Genomic DNA, 18,572 nt, shown 5'->3' with positions numbered 1-18,572 from the left:
GCAGCACTGCACGTGGGCCAGCTTACCACACGGGTCAGAAGGCCCTGGGTCTCAAACCCTGGACCCTCCATATGGTAGGCAGATGCTCTATCAGTTGAGCCACATCTGCTTCCCTCATTGTAGTTCTGATTTACATGCTCCTAATGGCTGATGCTGAGCATCTCTTCATGTGTTTTTCTTCTTTGGAGAAATGTCCATTCAAGTCTTTTGCCCATTTTAAAATTGGGTTGCTTATCTTTTTGTTGTTGAGTTGAAGGATATGTGGTTTCCAAATATGTTCTCCCAATGCATAGGTTGTCATTTTACTTTCCTGATAAACTACTCTGATGCATAAAAGTTTTTAATTTTGACAAGGCCCATTTATCTATTTTTTCTTTTTTTGTGTGTGTGCTTTGAGTATGATGTTTAAGAAACCATTACCTAGCACAAAGTCCTAAAGATCTTTCCTTACATCTTCTCCTGGGAGTTTTCAGAGTTTTGGTTCTTATATTTAGGTCTTTGATCCATTATGAGTTGATTTTTTTTATCTGGTGTGAAGTAAGGGTCTTCCTTCATTCTTTTGTAAACAGAGATCCAGTTTTCCCAGCACCATTTTTTTAAGAGACTATTCTTTCCCAATCTTGTGGTCTTCGCCCTCTTATCAAATATCAGTTGGGGTTGAGCCCTCTTATCAAATATCAGCTGGGGTTGAGTCCCCACCCTTTGGTGGGTGGGGAGTCACAGATAAAAGGCATGGCAAAGGACAGACTTAGGGGCTTTTAATGTGGAGTTTTGATATTGGAGTTTGATGCTGAAACTGGAGCCCCAGGGAGAGAGACAGAGCCGTTCACCTAATAGTCTACAGCGGACCTTGTGGAGAAAACAGAGGAGTTGAACCCAGAGGAACCCAGGAAGCCTGAACCCTCACAGCTGTTGGCAGCTACCTTGTTCCAGCACATAGAAATAGACCTTGGTGAGGGAAGTAACTTATGCTCTATGGCCTAGTATTTGTAAGCTCCTACCCCAAATAAATACCCTTTATAAAAACCAAAAAAAAAAAAAAATCAGTTGGCCATAAATGTGAGGATTGATTTCTGAACTCTCAATTCAATTCCATTGGTCTATTTCTCTCTCCCTGTGACAGATCATGCTGTTCTGATGATGGTGACTTTGTAATAAGACCTCCCTCCAACTTGTTTTTCTTTTTCAAGATGGCTTTGGCTATTTGGGGTCCCTTACCCTGCCATATAAATCTGATGATTGGCTTTACCCATTTCTGCAAAGAACATTATTGGAATTTTTATTGGAATTGAATTGAATCTGTAAATTGCTTTGGATAAAACTGACATCTTAATATTTAGTCTTCAGTCTGTGAACACAAAATATCCTTCAATTTATTTGGGTCTTTAATTTCTTTTAGCAAAATTTTGTAGTTTTCTGTGTATAAGTCTTCTATATCCTTGGTTAGATTTACTCCTAAATATTTCATTCTTTTTGTTGCTTTTATAAAAAGAATTTTTTTCTACATTTCTTCAGATTGTTCATTATCTTTAGCTTTTGATCTTGTACTCTACCACTTTGCTGCATTCATTTATTAGCTCTGGGAGCTTTTTTCATGATTATCTGTATATAGGAGCATGTCATCTGCAAACAGGGAAAATTTTACTTCTTCCTTTCCAATTTGGATGCCTTTTATTTCTTTTTCTTGCTAAATTGCTCCGACTACAGCTTCCAGTGCAATGCTGAATAACAGTAGTAACAGTGGGAATCCTTGACTTGTTCCTGATCTTAGAGGAAAAGCTTTCAGTCTTTCAACATTAAGTAGGTCGTTATTTGGTGCTTTTCATATATGTCCTTTATCATATTGAGGAAGTTTCATTTCTATTCCTAGTGTTTCAAGTGTTTTTATCAAAAAGGGGTACTGAATTTTGTCAAAGGCTTAGTCTATTAATTGATATGATCATGTGGTTTTTTTCCTTCCGTTCTGTTAATGTGGTGAATTACATTAATTGATTTTCTTATCTGAACCACCTTTGCATACCAGGGATAAATCCCACTTGATCATGCTGTATAATTCTTTTAATATGCTGTTGGATTTAGTTTGCTAATATTTTGTTGAGGATTTTTACATCTATATTCGTAAGAGATATTGGTCTGTAATTTTCTTTTCTTGTGGTATCTTTATCCTGCTTTGATGTGAGGGTGATGTTGGCCTCATAGAATGAATTAGGGAGTGTTCTCTCCTCTTCAATTTTTTGAAAGAGTTAAGCAGCATTGGAGTTAAGTCTTCTTGGGAAGTTTAGTATAATTCCCCTATGAAGCCATCTGGTCCTGTGCTTTTCTTTTTTGGGAGGTTTTGAGTACTCATCAATCTCCTTACTAGTAATTGATTTGTTGACATCTTCTATTTCTTCTTGAGTCAGTCTAGGTTGTAAGTCAATCTAATTTATTGGAGTATAGGTGCTCATAATGTCTTTTTTTTTTTTTTTTTAAGATTTCTTTTATTTATTTCTCTCCCCCAACCCAATTGTCTGCTCTCTGTGTCCACTCACTGTGTGTTCTTCTGTGTCCGCGTACACCCTCAGTGGCACCAGGAAACTGCATCTCTTTTTTGTTATGTCATCTTGCTGCATCAGCTCACTGTGTGCCACCCCCAGGTGGACTGAGCTTTTTTTCACGCAGGGTGGCTCTTCTTGCAGGGCGCACTCCTTGCATGTGGCATGGCACTCCTTGCTCACAACAGCTCTGCGCATGGGCCAGCTCACCACATGGGTCAGGAGGCCCTGGGTATCAAACCCTGGACCCTCCCATATAGTAGGCAGATGATCTATCAGTTGAGCCATGTTTGCTTCCCCATAGTGTCTTCTTATGTCCTTTTGTTTTTAAAGATTTTTTTATTTATTTATTTCCCCTCCCCACCCCTCACCCCGGTTGTCTGTTCTCTGTGTCTATTTGCTGTGTCTTGTTTCTTTGTCCACTTCTGTTGTTGTCACCAGCACGGGAATCTGTGTCTCTTTTTGTTGGGTCATCTTGTTGTGTCAGCTCTCCGTGTGGGTGGCACCATTCCTGGGCAGGCTGCACTTTCTTTCACGCTGGGCAGCTCTCCTTATGGGGCACACTCCTTGCGCTTGAGGCTCCCCTACACGGGGGACACCCCTGCGTGGCAGGGCACTCCTTGCGCGCATCAGCACTGTGCATGGGCCAGCTCCACACGGGTCAAAGAGGCCCAGGGTTTGAACCGCAGACCTCCCATGTGGTAGACAAACGCCCTAACCACTGGGCCAAGTCCATATCCCTTATGCCTTTTTTTGTTAGCAGGGTTGGTAGTAATGTCTCTCTTTTCATTTCTGATTTTCATTATATGTATCCTCTCTCTTTTTTTCTTTGTTAGTCTGGCTAAAGTTTTGCCAATTTATTGATATTTTCAAAGAACTAACTTTAGGTTTTGCTGGTTCTCTCTATTGCTTTTTGTTCTCTATTTCATTTATCCCTGCTCTAATTTTTATTTCCTTCCTTCTGCTGACTTTGGGTTTAGTTTGCTGTCCTTTTTCTAGTTCTTCCAGTTTTGAGGTTATATCTCTGATTTGAAATCATTCTTCTTTTTTAATGTAGGCATTTAGAGCTAAAATTTCCCTCTCTGCACTGACTTCACGGAATCCCTTAAGTTTGGGTATACTGTAGTTTCACTTCCATTCACCTCAAGATATTTCCTAATTTCCCTTGTGATTTCTTCTTTACTCCATTGGTAGTTTAAGAGTACATTGGGGAAGCGGATTTGGCTCAATGGATAGAGCATCCGCCTACCACATGGGAGGTCCAGAGTTCAAACCCAGGGCCTCCTTACCCATGTGGAGCTGGCCCATGCAGCATGCTGATGCGTGCAAGGAGTGCTGTGCCACGCAGGGGTGTCCCCCGCATAGGGGAGCTCCACGCGCAAGGAGTGCACCCCATATGGAGAGCTGCCCCATGCCAAAAACATGCAGCCTTCCCAGGAGTGGCACCCCACACACAGAGAGCTGATGCAGCAAGATAATGCAATAAAAAGAGATACAGATTCCTGGTGCCACTGACAAGAATACGAGCAGACACAGAAGAACACACAGCGAATGGACAAAGAGAGCAGACTACTGGGGCAGGGGGAAGGTGAGAGAAATGAATTTTTTTTAAATTTAAAAATTTAAAAAATAAAAAAAGAGTACATTGTTTAATTTCCACATATTTGTGAATTTTTCATTTCTCCCTGTTATTTTTTTTAAGATTTTATTTTTTATTTATTTCCCCCCCCTCCCCACTCCCAGTTGTCTGCTCTCTGTGTCCATTAGCTGTGTGTTCTTCTGTGACCACTTCTATCCTTATCAACAGCACCAGGAAGTTGTTTCTTTTTGTTGCATCATCTTTTTGCGTTGGCTCTCCGTGTGTGCTGGACAGCTCTCCTTACGGGGTACACTCCTTGCACATGGGGCTCCCCTACACAGGGGACACCTCTGCGTGGCATGGCACTCCTTGCACACATCAGCAGTGCATGGGCCAGCTCCACATGGGTCAAGGAGGCCCGGGGTTTGAATGGTGGACCCCCCCATGTCATAGGCAGACACCCTATCCATTGGGCCAAGTCCACTTCCCTTCTCCCTGTTATTGATATCTAGCTTCATTCCATTGTGGTCAGAGAAGATACACTGTATGAATTCAATACTTCCAAATTTATTGAGACTTTGTTTTGTGACCTAATATATAGTTTATACTAAAGAATGATCCCTGTGCACTGAAGAAGAATGTGTATTCTGTTGTTGTTGGATGAAATATTCTATAAATGTCTGTTAGGTCCACTTGGTTTAGAGTATTGTTCAAGTTTTGAATTTCCATATTGATTTTCTGACTAGATGTTCCATGCATTATTGAGAGTGGTATATTAAAGTTTCCTACTCTTAATTCTGCATCTTCCCATAATTCCCCCTACTAAAACAACTTTTTGTCTACTCTTTGTGTGATAGAATTGGGGAAGTCTTTCCTGTTTGCATATACGGAAACAATTCAAAGACAGAGACATAATTATCATCTGAAAAAACATTGTTTTCAGTTAATATATGTGGATATATTTTAATGATATATGCTTTCTTGAAATAAGGATTTTGTTGAAAAACAATTGTGATATCATTCCTCACTGAGAGTTCTAAACTTCCATCAAATACCTTCTAAAACTAGTGTATATCATTTATTTATTTATTATATTAATATATAAGTTATATATTTATTATTAATTATTTAAGGCTCAGTAAAAAAGAAAGGAGTATCTCCTGATCTTTGGGCAAGAATTTCCCATAGGGAAGCATAGTACCATATAATTCTTTAAAATCCCAATTAGCTCACATTCAAGCTCAGTGCTCTTAATTCATTTACCAGATACTCCATCTATTAAAATCTGTTAATTCCCCCAGATCTAATTTACTTACTACATCTTCAGTGAAACTGGTCCTAAATTTAGAAATATGTTGTCTTGTTTACTTATGTGTCCCTTTCCCAAGTGACTTGGACTTAGTGGGTAATTAATAATAAATGCAGAAAAGAGAAAGACTTTTCTGTTTGTGATAAGCTAAGAGAATTTTATTTATGACACCATTTGAATGTTATTATACAATCCCACTGCTCTTTTTTTCCTATTGCCACCACAATAATTCAATTTCTCCTTACCCCTTACCTAGATAAATGAAAAATCTCCTGATATTGTCATGTCAAAAGTGTCTCTCTCCTCTAACTCATCCTATTTATTTACTACCAGATTAATCTTTCTGAAATAAAGTTTGAAAAAAACATTAATAGCTCCTCAGAATTAGGAACAAATCCAAGTCTCACCTGCAACGTCCTTCATATTATGACCCTACCTTACCTCCCAATTTAAGTTCCATTTATGCCTCAGCTAAACCAATTTCCCAACAGCCATCCTACCCTTTTGCAAATTGGTGTCTCTACTCACACCATTCACTCTTCCTATCAAAAATTGGTTACCAAAATTTTACCAATCCTTTTAGATCTACCTTATATACCATTCCCTGTGAATACTTTTCTTATGCCTCAAGAGGATATGAGTTCTCTTTTGAAGTCAATAGCGGTTTATTCTTTTCTTATGTTATATAACTTGATTCTGCATTGCAATATATAGAACTTTGTCTTAATCTTCTTGCTAGATCATAAGCTTTTTAGGTTAGAGACTATATATTACCTATATTTCGATCTCTGTAATAGTAAAAGAAGATGTATAACCATCATATATAATTTTATGTTTACAGACAAAAATTGGCTTTATACTTTGTTAATATATAAAGTTGGCCATAATTACATATGTCCTATTTACATCTAAAACATGGATCTAATGATGTTTTATACTCTATAGAGAAAGACAATTAAATACTATTTATATACTCATATGACCCAATTTTACAAATCCTTCTGTGTATTTTTTCACATGCTTTTTCTGTCTCTCTATATAACTGTAAGATACTGGATCTAAAGCGCAAGGGAAATATTTTTTTTTTCTCCATTTCCACACAGAATCTAATTCTCCCTGATAGGTGGCAGTAAGGACAGCAAGTTGTTTACCTGAGTAGAAGAGAAGCCCCCGTATGCATTTCGTTGCTTGGCCAACCAAGCCACTATGCCAGTGGCCTTGGCTATCTCCGCTTGTGTCAGGCTGGCCTTCATAAGCTGGGCCAACAATACATATGCTGTCAGTTCCACATCTACAGCCTCCGGCTCAGACCAAGGGCTGGCATTTGATGATGGATTAGATTTCTGGCTCCAGTGAATGGATTCTCCTATAGAAAAAGAAGCATAACCAGGAAGGTCTTGAAAGTAACTAACTTTCCTGTATTCATTTTGTAGATGCTACACCATAAAGGAGAGCAAGTACCAACCAAGAATAATCACAGGTTAGAAACTTCTGTTTCTCAGTATTATGTATATTTGTACAGGTATATATAATATATATATGTATACATAGTTCCTCAGGTTATAACAGGGAATGGTTTTCTTGCAATGCTTCATCAATAAATATTCTAGCCTCCAACAATTACATGAAAACTACCCTTATTTAGTTATAAATTCTGATGCTAACTGAGATAATTAAGTAGCAACTCTTTATAAGAATCTTATATGTTTGGGGGCATTTTGGGCTAACAGAATTTTCAGCATCTTTTACTTAATCAAAATTTTAAAATTTTAAGAAGAATAAAAATGGCAGAATAAATTTAAGAATGCTGAGAAAACATAGAAAAAATGCTAATGAAATATTAGATGATGATCAAATAGAATATGAGTCCCAAAAAAACCCTGTGACAGTCAAGATGACAGATAACTTGATAAAAGAGAAGGCCAAATGGAAATGAGAAGAGTGGAAGCTAAAATTCTAATTAAACAGCAATACCAAAATAAACAACCCAAAGAAAGCAATCTAATGAGAACATAGAAAAACAAGTGGGCCTGAAATGCATGATAATAGAGAAGAGAAAATCACCTGAAATCAATATTCAGTTGAATGGGCTTATTTGACCTACTGTCTGAAACGTCCATTTCATAACTAGAGTTGTTCATGCACAAGGCAAAAAAACTACCAAGAGCACATACATGAGAACTCAGTTATGACATTCGTATAAATGAGAGCTAAGATTAAATTTCTGCTTAGGAGTATAATTTCAAATACATAGATAAATCAAATGCATTATATTTTATTTATAAGATCTGTTAGAACTTCAGATGTACTCTAAGTACATCCAGAAAAGACCTTGAGAAACTTCTAACTTAAACTCTTACCCTATCTTAAGCTACAACACGAGTGACCCCACATCAAAGAATTCTTAAAGACCTCCAAAAAGATGATTCTGCATGTCAATAAATCTTCTGACTGTCTTCTACTATATAGTTTGTCTTCATGTTAAAGTATAACATTGCCTGCCGAGGGCACACATGGGCTTTCTCACTAAGCTCCCAACAGTGATTTCATGACTTGAAAATTTTACTGAGATGAATCCAAGAATTGAATATATGTGGGACTGAGGAGACTGGGGAAAACTTCAGAAAACTCACAGGATATTTTCATATTTCCAAAGAACTCCCAACCTGTCCAACATACCTGAGATGATGGCCTGTTGATCTAACTTTTCAAGAAGAATGTTCCTGATATTCATTTCTCCAGCCAGGGAGAAAGTATAAGCCAGGAGAGCCTGTGTGTATAGGTTGTTGGTGGAGGTGACAGAATTTTTGAGACACTGAAGACCCTGACTCACCATCAGGTCCTGAAAAGTAAAGATAATAAACTGAATTTATAAGGCATTCTTTGTAAAGCAGGAAGTAATGATGGAAATAATATTTTCCTCCTGCCTCGTTGAGGGTTAAATTGTATCCTGCAAAGAGACATGTTCAAGTCCCGATTCTGGTACCTGTGAAGGCGCACTTACTTGTAAATAGGATCTTTGCAGATGCAATTAGTTAAGATGAGAACATACTAGATTAGAGTCCAATATGATAGAGTCCAATATGATTGCTGTCCTTATAAGAAGACAAAAATTTGGACACAGACGTACAGGGAAGAAAGCAATGTGAAGATGGAGGCAGAGATTACAGTGATGCATCTAAAAGCTAAGGAATGCTAAGGATTGCCAGAAAACACCAGAAGCTAGAATGGGCAAGGGTTCTCCCTTTCAGGTTTCAGAGGGAGGCTGTTAAACATTAAGCGTCTGTTGTTTTAAGTCAACCAGTTTTTATTACTTTGTATGGCAGCCTTAGGAAACCAATACATACTTAAAAGAGTGAATAGAGACAAAGACTAGTAAATTTCTCTAAGAACAGACGTGATAGGAAGAACGTAAAGAGGAGCTAGGAAAACTCACATCTGTGGTCTTTCCCATCTCCAACAATGCCGCAGTGATGTATGCAGTCAAGGAGATCTCATCGTCAACACCACCCTAGAGGGGAAGAGGGAGACAGTAAGTCAGGCAACAGCCAGTACAGGCAAGGACTGAGTGCAAATTGCAAAAAAAGGGTGACCTATGAGAAGGTACTCCCTTCCCAGGCTGACTGCAATGCCAAGCCTCCAGAGCAAGTAGTGAAGGAGAACAGGCTGGACTCCAATACTCTACAGCCTTAAATAGGAGGTAGCATGAGGTCTTCAGCTCTAACGTGGTACTTAGGGCACCCAAGAGAAGGCGCTAGGGAAGATGAGAGGTTCAGAAGCAAACAAACAAATAAAATAGGGAGAGAATGTCTATAGTATCACTGAATTTGAGCCTCCTCAAATGAATCTCCTCTCTGCTTAGAGAGATATCTTCACAGAAAGATATTAGCAAAGTGTTTTTTTATATTAGCAAGTTTTAAAAATACTAACCTCAATTATTATCCTCATTCTAAAGATAGGAAAACAAACACTTAAAAAGATTACATAATTTTCTACACAACTAGTAAGCAAAAGGATTGGGATCTGAACTCAGGGAATTGAAATCTCAAGCTCAGGCACTGAACAACCGAACTTTACTACACAGGTGATGAGTTACTTAATGGACACCCCTAAGAGAGCAAAAGGGAAAACCTCTCTGGGCCTTATAGGCAAGTACTGTCTGTACTACTTCCAGGTCTATTTCACACCCCTGTATAAGGGATGAGAATATCTGGGGGAAGACTAATGGGCTCCTGCATAAGGAATACTAATAAATCCTACATAGAGTTGGTTTTGTTTCTTTTTCTTTTTTTTCTTTTTTTCTTGATGCTCAAGATTTTTAACCCATGCCCTGAAACAGTGATGTAAATGATTTTTCCAGAAAAGTTCATACGAATCTTTCTTTCCGGGTATGTTATGAATTGAATGTTACTCTCCAGTATCGACATCTCACTCTGTCTGGCAGGAACAATATAGTGAATGCGTGAAGGAAGTGTGTCTGAAGTCAGGCTGCCATGGTTCAAATCACAGTTCTACCACTTAGTAGCAGTGACCCTGGACAATTTACTTAATCTCTGTGCCTCAGTTTTCTTCATCTGTAAACAGGATCGATAGTGGTATATCTGTACCTATCTCACTGATTTGTTGTAAGCATTAAATAATAGCAAATGGACATAAAGTTCCTAGAACAGTGCCTGGCACACAATTAATGTTCACTTTTCAACAGGCACGATTCCAAAAGACACCAGGGTGCCTATTAGTTACCACCAGAGGAAATGGCTTTTCTTTAAATTTGGGGAGACAGATATAGTAAAACACCCAGAGATCTTCTAGTCCAGGGGTTCTCAAACATCAGCAACACAAGAGCCACCTGGAGGGCTTGTTAAACCACAGCTTGCTAGCTCATACTCTCAGGGTTTCTCACTCATTAGGTCTGGAGGGAGACCCACAAGTTCTCCAGTGATGTTGCTGCTGCTGCTGATGTGGGGAGCACCCTTGAAGAACCATGTTCTAGTCCAGATTCTCATTCTACAGATGTGGGAGCTGAGGCCTAGGCTGGTTAAACATATGAGAGCCAAGGCTGAGACCGAAGGGATGCTGACTCCTAGGCCAGCACTCTTTTGATAGTGCAGCTTCCTTCCAGACACAGCGAGTGGGCTGCAGCCCCCCGGACAGATCCTCACCTTCATAGCTGTGTGAATGAGCTTTCCCACATTGACATAGCAGCCGCTGGGAAGCTGGTTTCCCATCATCCACTTGAGAGCATCTTGGATGTTCTTATCATCAATGAAGATGAATTCCTGAGCCTGGGCAAAGCATTTGGTGACAAAGGCTGTCAGCCTACATGGGTAAAGAGGGAAACATGGTATGGAGGAGGATTTCCTGCTGAGGAGGCCAACAGTTCCTGAGTCTATTCTGATGAATGTTTCCAGAAGGGGGATTAAGGGAACATAATGCCAGCGGAGGTCTGGAAAGGGGAAGCATCGATAGGCATTAATGGGACAAGAATGGGGAAGTGCCCTATGTCAGAGAGAAAGGTGGGGGAATTGACCTTATGTGAGGCTGAAGTAAACAATATTAGAGAGGCAGAGAGCTGAGTGCAAGAAGAAACGGGGTTAAGGGGGAGATAGAGGAATAGTCCCAAAGGGCTCAGGAATTATGCTGTGGAGTATCAGGACTCATTGGGAATTCGGCAATATTACCATGTGTTTCCATTTCCATCCTGCTCCCCAAAGGCACTGTAGGAACCATTGCTGTGCTTGTACGTCAGCTCCTTCTGGTACCCTGGGAGACCAGATGTGGCTTTAGACAACAGCCACTACTTTCCAACACCACCCCAGCTTCAGGCCTTTCGGGGGACCGGGGGACCTCAGGGCCTGGAACTTCCCTGTATCTTATCAGCCTATGATAGGCCCTAGAGGAAAAGGGGAATGTCCAAGAAAGAAAGATAGAACCAACTTACCTATCTCCAGGAAACCCACTGCCCGAGACCTGATTTCCTCAGTCAGCAGCCCAGCCTTCTCCAGGTACTGCAAGACATAGATGATGGGAGCAAAGAAGACCATGTTCTGCTCCCCACAGCCACTCGGCATCTGCACCAGCTTGTCTAGGTTCTGCAGGGCTGTGCCCATAATGTCTCCTGGGATCCATAAGGGGAGAGAAAGCAGGTGATAGGGAGAAGTCATCTTCAGGAGTTATCATTCATTTAACAAACATGTATTAGCTATCATTTAACGAGCGCCTACTACGTGCCCTGGGATACAACAATAAGCCAAAGAGTCTCTACCTTCAAGGGGCTCACAAGCAGAGGATCAAACAATTACAATATATTACTATTATAATTCATTAACAATAACTCCAATATAGTACTCTAATACACGATTGGGTATGAAAAGATGCTGAGTACCCAGAGAGGTACCAGGTTGCTCCCCTAAGGAGAAGGTAGGCCAGGGTTTTTCAGAAGGTATGTCACTGGACCTGATGAGTGATGTAATGACCCAATCTCCAAGCTCCTCCACCACATAAAAATACGTCACCCTCCAAATCACCAAGTCCCTTCCAAATATACACAATCCTACTGCCATTTTCCAAGTTGTATCTACAAATCCTTCCATACACTCCATAAATCAGTAAACCTGACACAAGCAATTCATTAACATCTGCATTTTGGCCACTGCGATAAATGCAAACCTACAAATATGTACTAATATCACTGTGTTCCAAGAACTGTATTAGGAGCAAAAATGAAAAAAATCATGGCCCTTGTCCTCAGGGGCTCACAATGCAGTGGGGAAGACAGACATATACCAGACGTATGAATGCCATACCAGATGTATGAGTAAAATATGGCTAAAACTGAGAAATTTTGACCTGGAGAAAGACCTTGGAAAGGGGTAAGAGAGTAAAAAAGAACCTAGCACTTACGTGCTAGATATTATGCTGGGAACTTTTAACGTATTTCATTTTATTTTCAGACCAAACCTGAGAGATAGGTTATAATCACTGTGTCACAGAAGGGGAAAAAAGGATCAAAATTGTTAAGCAACTTGTTTGTGGCCACAGGGCTAATAAATGGCAGACCTGAGATCTAACCAGTTTGATATGCTTTTCAAACTTGTGCTTTTCTACTCACTCCTGCTCACTGCCCAAAGTAGTGAAGTGACCTGCCTATGTACCTATGATTTTAGCTCCTCTAAACCGTCCTTATCCTTTAAATAGCTGCTGCAAATATTCTGTCTCCCCTCCATCCAATTAAAGACTATCTAAGCCTAAATATTTTCAAGCTTCAGTTATCCTTAGCTTCTTCCTGCCCAGATTCTTTTTAACTACAGTGTACATCCAGTCCTATCAACATTGTTACTTATACTCAGTATTTCCCCACTTTATAACATAAGCTCTTTTTCCTTCTTTTTTTTTTTTAAAGATTTATTTATTTATTTAATTTTTCCCCCCCTCCCCTGGTTGTCTGTTCTTGGTGTCTATTTGCTGCGTCTTGTTTCTTTGTCCGCTTCTGTTGTCGTCAGCGGCACGGGAAGTGTGGGCGGCGCCATTCCTGGGCAGGCTGCTCTTTCTTTTCACGCTGGGCGGCTTTCCTCACGGGCGCACTCCTTGTGCGTGGGGCTCCCCCATGCGGGGGACACTTTGCGTGGCACGGCACTCCTTGCGCACATCAGCGCTGCGCATGGCCAGCTCCACACAGGTCAAGGAGGCCCGGGGTTTGAACCGCGGACCTCCCATATGGTAGACGGACGCCCTAACCACTGGGCCAAAGTCCGTTTCCCTCTTTTTCCTTCTAATCAACACTGTTACCTATACTCAGTATTTCCCCACTTTATAACATAAGCTCTTTTTCCTTCATCACTTCTAATCTATCGAACCTTCCTTCAGACAGGGCCACAAGCCCCTCCTCACTCTACAGCTTAGCAGCCTCCTGCCCCCCATTTCCTTTTTGAACCAAGAATCTCTAGCTGCTTACCCAGAACAGTAACAAAAGCCTTGGTTGAATCAGGGACAACATCCACAGGAAGCTCCAGGGAGACGGGTTCTGAAGCCACCTTTCCTGTGAGAGGCATTGAAACGGTGAGACAAAAGAAGGTGGGAATAGTGGAGGGTCTAAGAACCAAACCGTAGAAAAACTTCCCATAATCCAGAGTTTTCTGTGGGATAGAGATATATATAAAACCTATTCGTGGTGATCTTTGCTGAAAATAAATTCCAAAGAGAGCCATAATTGAGCTGTACATCCTCTCTTCTTCATCCTGCCCCTCAGCACAGTGGCTGCATGAGGGGAGGTGCCCCTAAACCCCAAGCCCTCCTTGTCCTCTGCATTCCTCCTTTTGCCTGTGAAAATCTGTTGCCTAAGAGTTCTCATCATCAACCGCCCCACCCACACCCCAGTCCACACACCTTTTGGACACAGCAATGAGCTGTGTGTCTTCTCCACAAGGACTCCCTCAGGCTAGCATGAAGGGAGACAACAGATGGGTGGAAAAAAAAGAAGATAAATGTTAGGGCAGGTAGCATTGAAGGAACATGAAGGGGAAGGGAAATAGGACTGCAGAGAACAGAGCTTCTCTCTGAAGCTCAGCAGGACTCCATTTTCACGCCAGCGATGGGCCACTCAGTAAACTTTCTCGGTAAGGACTAGAGCTAAGGACAATATTAGGAAACTTGTAAGAGGCAGGATTGACAATGAAGTCCATGATGGGATAAAATAGCAGCTAGTGAAGTTAAGGTCTTAGCAAGGGAAGCTAACATTCATTGAGTGCTGTGATGTGCAGGCATTATGCCAGACTCTACCATAGACCAGGGGTATGGATTAGGCAAATGGTTAAGGGGCAGACAGGGGCCAGGGAAGGAGAAAGTTTCCTGACTGGAGATGGTGTAAGACTTCTGAGAAGGACTAATCGGTATGTTTAGATATCAACCATCCCTGGGTTAGTTGCTGTCTCTACCTCTCAAGCTGGGCCTGAAAACTCACCTTGACCAGAACTGGCTTGACGAGTGTGTCACTCCGGCCCTTTTCTGGAACAAACCCTTTCTGGTCCCCACAGAGTTCATTGCTATCCAGAATCTCAGTGCTAATAGTAAAATTTACATAACCTGAGGAGAGAGGAGGAAATAGGCAATAGCCGTGTGTCAAAAGCACCTTTGAGATTGTTCCACCCCATCCCACCCCACCCCCGCTAGACCAAGTCTTGTTAAGAAGTAATGGCATACGTATCACCTGGGGATCTTATTATAATGCAACCTCTGATTCAGTGGGTCAACGTTGGAGCCTAGAGTCTGCATTTCTAACAAGTTCCCATGTGATGCCTGTGCACCAGGTCCAGGGTGGGCAGCCTCTAAAGGCCCCCAGTGACCGCTGCCTCCAGATACTTACACCCTTGTGTAGTCCCCTCCCCCTGAGAGTGGGCTGGATTCAGTGACTCATTACTAAAGAAGAGGAGAGGGCAGAATAATGAGATGTCACTTTTGAGATTAGGTTATAAAAACAACTGCACCTTCTGTGTCAGGGTACTCTATTTCTCAAATTGCTTGCTCTGGGAGAAGCCAGTTGCCACGCTGTGGGGAAGCCCTGTGAAGAGATTGATGTGAGGGGGAAACAGAGGGCGGTCCCTGGACAACATCTGAGGTAGAGAGCTGAGACCTTCAGGCTACCAGCTTGTGAGGAACCAGAGGCCTTGGAATAAACTTGGAATTGGATCCTCTCCTAGTCCAGTCTTCAGATGAGACCACAGCCTTGGCTGAGAGCTTGATTGTAACTTGCTGAAGAGACTTGAGCCAGAGGCACCCAGTTAAGCTGCATCCGGATTACTACCTCATAGACACTATAAGAGTAAATGTTCGTTCTTTTAAACTGCTGACTTTTAGAGAAATTTGTTAAGCAGCAATAGATAACTAGTACATCCAGAGGCTGTGCTTTGATTTGCAAGGATTTAATCCATGAGCAAATGACATTTCATAGGGAGAGTGTGAAGATTAAACGAGTTCATCCACATAAAGCAGTTAGAACAGTTCATGGCCCAGAGTAAGTGCTTGACTAGTAAGGTTACCAATATATATTAATATATATTGTCCTAGCATAAATATTAAATGCTCCCCCTTTCACACTCAAAGTATTCCAGTTTGGATAAAAATTTTTGGTCACCTATCAAAGAGTACTTTCTTATTTATTTATAACATGGTTTTAACAGGGAGAAAAATAGAGACAACTAAAAAGAAAAGAAACAGAAAAAACAAAGGAAATGCACTGAAGGAAAAGATGGAGTTCTCAGTCACTGAGTTCTCTCTTTGGGCTTTTCTTGCCCATCTGCCACATCCGTTTCTTACCCAGTTGGATAGCTGTGATGTTCCAGTGATAGGTTTTTGCTTCGTTAGCAGAGAGACAGCTAGACGCCTCAGACCCTGCCCATGATTCCACGTGGTACTGATCTGATTTAGCCAGATGGATCTGAACCTGAGGAGGATATTTAATAGATAAAGGGTATGAGCAAAGGAGACAGTGAACTGAGCCTCGGGGAAACATCTCATCTCATCTCTTTCCCAGGGAAAGTTGCTATGCTTCCAATTTCAGGACAAACTTATGCTGACCCCTGCACCCTGGATGCTCTCCTCTCACCCTGATGCTGTCCTTGAGATAATTGAAGATGATGGCAGTAAGACGAAAGATTTCCCCACGAACCACAGAGTAAGGGAGACTCAGATCAACAAAGAATGGCTTGAAAACAGTTAGTCCAGCAGTGGGCGAAAGACCAAAGCCTCTGGACTGGGAGGTACAGAAAGTCATGGCCTTCCACTCGGTGATGGTATCAGGAACCGTGACGTGAACAGCCTCCTTCCCTGAGTTACTGTGGGAACACAAGAACCCAAGTGAGGTAGAGGGAGGGCAGCAGAGAGAGTATTTGTAAATTAAAGTACAAGTTTATCTGCAGAAGTGAATTTGTTCTATGGGGGAAAACGAACAAACAACCCAACTGGGGGATTGTGTACCTTTCAGAGTGTATACCCTGGGGTGAGCGAGGATGTGCAAATATGGGAGGGAGCCAGTGTATGTGTGGGTGGGCATGTGTGTACAAGCCTATCCAAAAGAAAAGGTAGTGCCCTCTGAATCTTGTGATTTGTCAAAATGGGTATGTAAGCAGTGGGCAAGAACCAATGTCAATAACGTCTGTGTGGGATAGGCGTGAAGATACACTGAGGCTCTGCGAGACTCTGAAAGATGTGTGGATTTGCTTTGAGTGATCATATAATAATTCAGGGAAAGGAATGGGTTCTTTCTTTGTCAGCTTCCTTGGCTTGGGACTTCGATTCATTAGAAATCTGTTCTGAGTTCTCTGCTGATTCCACACTGTATAATCTGGCCGTACATTTGAGACACTGCTTACCCAATAGGGAACAGATTCCAGAGCCAGGTCTCTGGAAAGTACTGGCGAACCTGAGAGTCCCCAGACGGAAGTGATGAGGATGAAGCATCAAAAGCCTCTCGACGATTACCACCACCTGCCGAGGAGACTAAGAATAAAAGGATTTTGGAAAGCAGAAGACTTCTGTTGTGAGATGAATCGAGGTGGAGGGATTGAAAGAAAGAAATTCATAGGGAAGAAGAGAGCATTCCCAGAGATAAGGAGAAAGAACCACTGAGGAATGGATTCATAGAGAAGAGGGTCTTGTCCAAGGAATAACCAGAGAAGAGCTTCAGGCTTCAAAAGCCCTCCCCAGAGGGAGACACTTGGGAAATTGCCTGCAGCTAAAACCCACAATCCATTATCATCTAACCTCAGTGCAAGAAGGCAAAGAGGGTGATTTCAGAGTTCCATGACTCTAAACATCTCAGGAAATCCACAAGCCACAGAGGTAGCTTACCTCCACCCATTGCAGTGCCGTATTTTGGAGACCAGTGATTGCAATCTACTGGCTTCTTGATCTTAGCATTGGACAATATTTTCAGGCCACTGTCCTAACAGCCACCAAAGAGACCGGAGAATAAAGTTTATGGTTGTCCTCTCCCCTGTTAAAATGGCTACCCCAGGAATTCTATCCTCAAAAGGCTGAACCAAAAGATTCTTTTCTTATTAATGGAGAGACTGGTGGTCATTCCCCAGTACTCAGCTCCCAAGATTTATTTACTTCTGTCCCAATGAGTATGCAAGACTTTCAATTAAACTTGTTTCATTGTTAACTATGTTTAATGCTTCCCATATTAGTTTCTACATCCTCATTATCTGACTTAGACTCTGAAGTGTCTAAGGGCAGGGACCATATCAGCTCATTCAACAAAGACACACTGAGCTTTATTAAGAGTTAGGCATTAGAAAAAAACACAAAAATGAATAAGACAGAGTTCATGACCTCAGAGACCGCCTCATCAGATCCACAAAATCCCAAGCTTCTGCTAATAAAAATAGTTGTAGAAAATAAAAATTTGTTTAAAAGAAAAAAAAAATAATTGTAGAATATTTTTATAATAACGATAAGAAATCGCTGATCTGTTTTCCCTCATTTCCTTCTCCAGTGATCCCATGGAAAACAACGTTTGTGGACCACAGAGAGAGGAGGAGGAGATTTATAGCTTTGCACAATGGTCCTCCTTCCAGGGCGACTGGGAAACTTCTTCAAGCATAAGGACCAAGAGAGTTTACCTTACACGTTAGGAGCTTCGTTCAGTATTTTGGCCCTGTCAGTTCCTACATGGGTCTCTGCTTCTTAGACATGGACTTTCCTTTCCTCCCTCCCACCACCACTGTTTCTCTAAGAACAAAAGGGGCAAGAACATCTACCTGGAAGAAACTGAAAAGGTCTGTGCCTCCAGACAAGGGTCTCCAGAAAATGGCCCGCCTGCTCCAACGCTCTGTAGGCACTGGGTCAATGAGGGGATGAGGCAGGTCCTGTGAGCCAGACACTGGACACTCATCATATTCAGCCACCTGATAGGGATAGTGCCCATACCAGGATGGGAACATCCCGTAAACCTGAGAAAAGAGGGGAAAGGAAAGGAGCTGCTCAAACAGTGAAATCAGTCGGGAAACTTCTCACAGATTCTGATGCCCAGTTCACTTCTCCTGCATTATTTCTTTCCATTATTCCAGAATTCTTCCTATATGTATTTCATCATGGCCACCTTCCTTCCTTTTCACATTTTAACTTCTCTCTCTCCTTTTTTCATAATCCA

At 41.5% G+C, this 18,572-nt stretch overlaps 1 protein-coding gene across 2 annotated transcripts in view; it reads right to left on the bottom strand.

The window, feature by feature from the left end:
* The window catches only part of A2ML1 (alpha-2-macroglobulin like 1), a 44,157-nt gene that overhangs the window by 9,884 nt on the left and 15,701 nt on the right, over positions 1–18,572 (bottom strand). For both annotated transcript variants that reach the window (XM_004455280.5, XM_071210157.1), the window contains 14 exons: positions 18,181–18,372; positions 17,267–17,360; positions 16,789–16,915; positions 16,023–16,251; positions 15,734–15,860; positions 14,382–14,503; positions 13,808–13,859; positions 13,377–13,460; positions 11,364–11,540; positions 11,104–11,185; positions 10,585–10,741; positions 8,859–8,933; positions 8,102–8,264; positions 6,574–6,788 (listed from right to left, as the gene is read on the bottom strand). In XM_004455280.5, the coding sequence (XP_004455337.3) occupies positions 6,574–6,788; positions 8,102–8,264; positions 8,859–8,933; positions 10,585–10,741; positions 11,104–11,185; positions 11,364–11,540; positions 13,377–13,460; positions 13,808–13,859; positions 14,382–14,503; positions 15,734–15,860; positions 16,023–16,251; positions 16,789–16,915; positions 17,267–17,360; positions 18,181–18,372 (1,896 nt within the window). The remainder of the gene's footprint in view (positions 1–6,573; positions 6,789–8,101; positions 8,265–8,858; positions 8,934–10,584; positions 10,742–11,103; positions 11,186–11,363; positions 11,541–13,376; positions 13,461–13,807; positions 13,860–14,381; positions 14,504–15,733; positions 15,861–16,022; positions 16,252–16,788; positions 16,916–17,266; positions 17,361–18,180; positions 18,373–18,572) is intronic.

This window comes from Dasypus novemcinctus, chromosome 20 (assembly GCF_030445035.2).
Source record: "Dasypus novemcinctus isolate mDasNov1 chromosome 20, mDasNov1.1.hap2, whole genome shotgun sequence".
Classification (NCBI taxonomy): Eukaryota; Metazoa; Chordata; class Mammalia; order Cingulata; family Dasypodidae; genus Dasypus; species Dasypus novemcinctus.
This window is presented reverse-complemented; position numbering and strand designations above follow the sequence as displayed.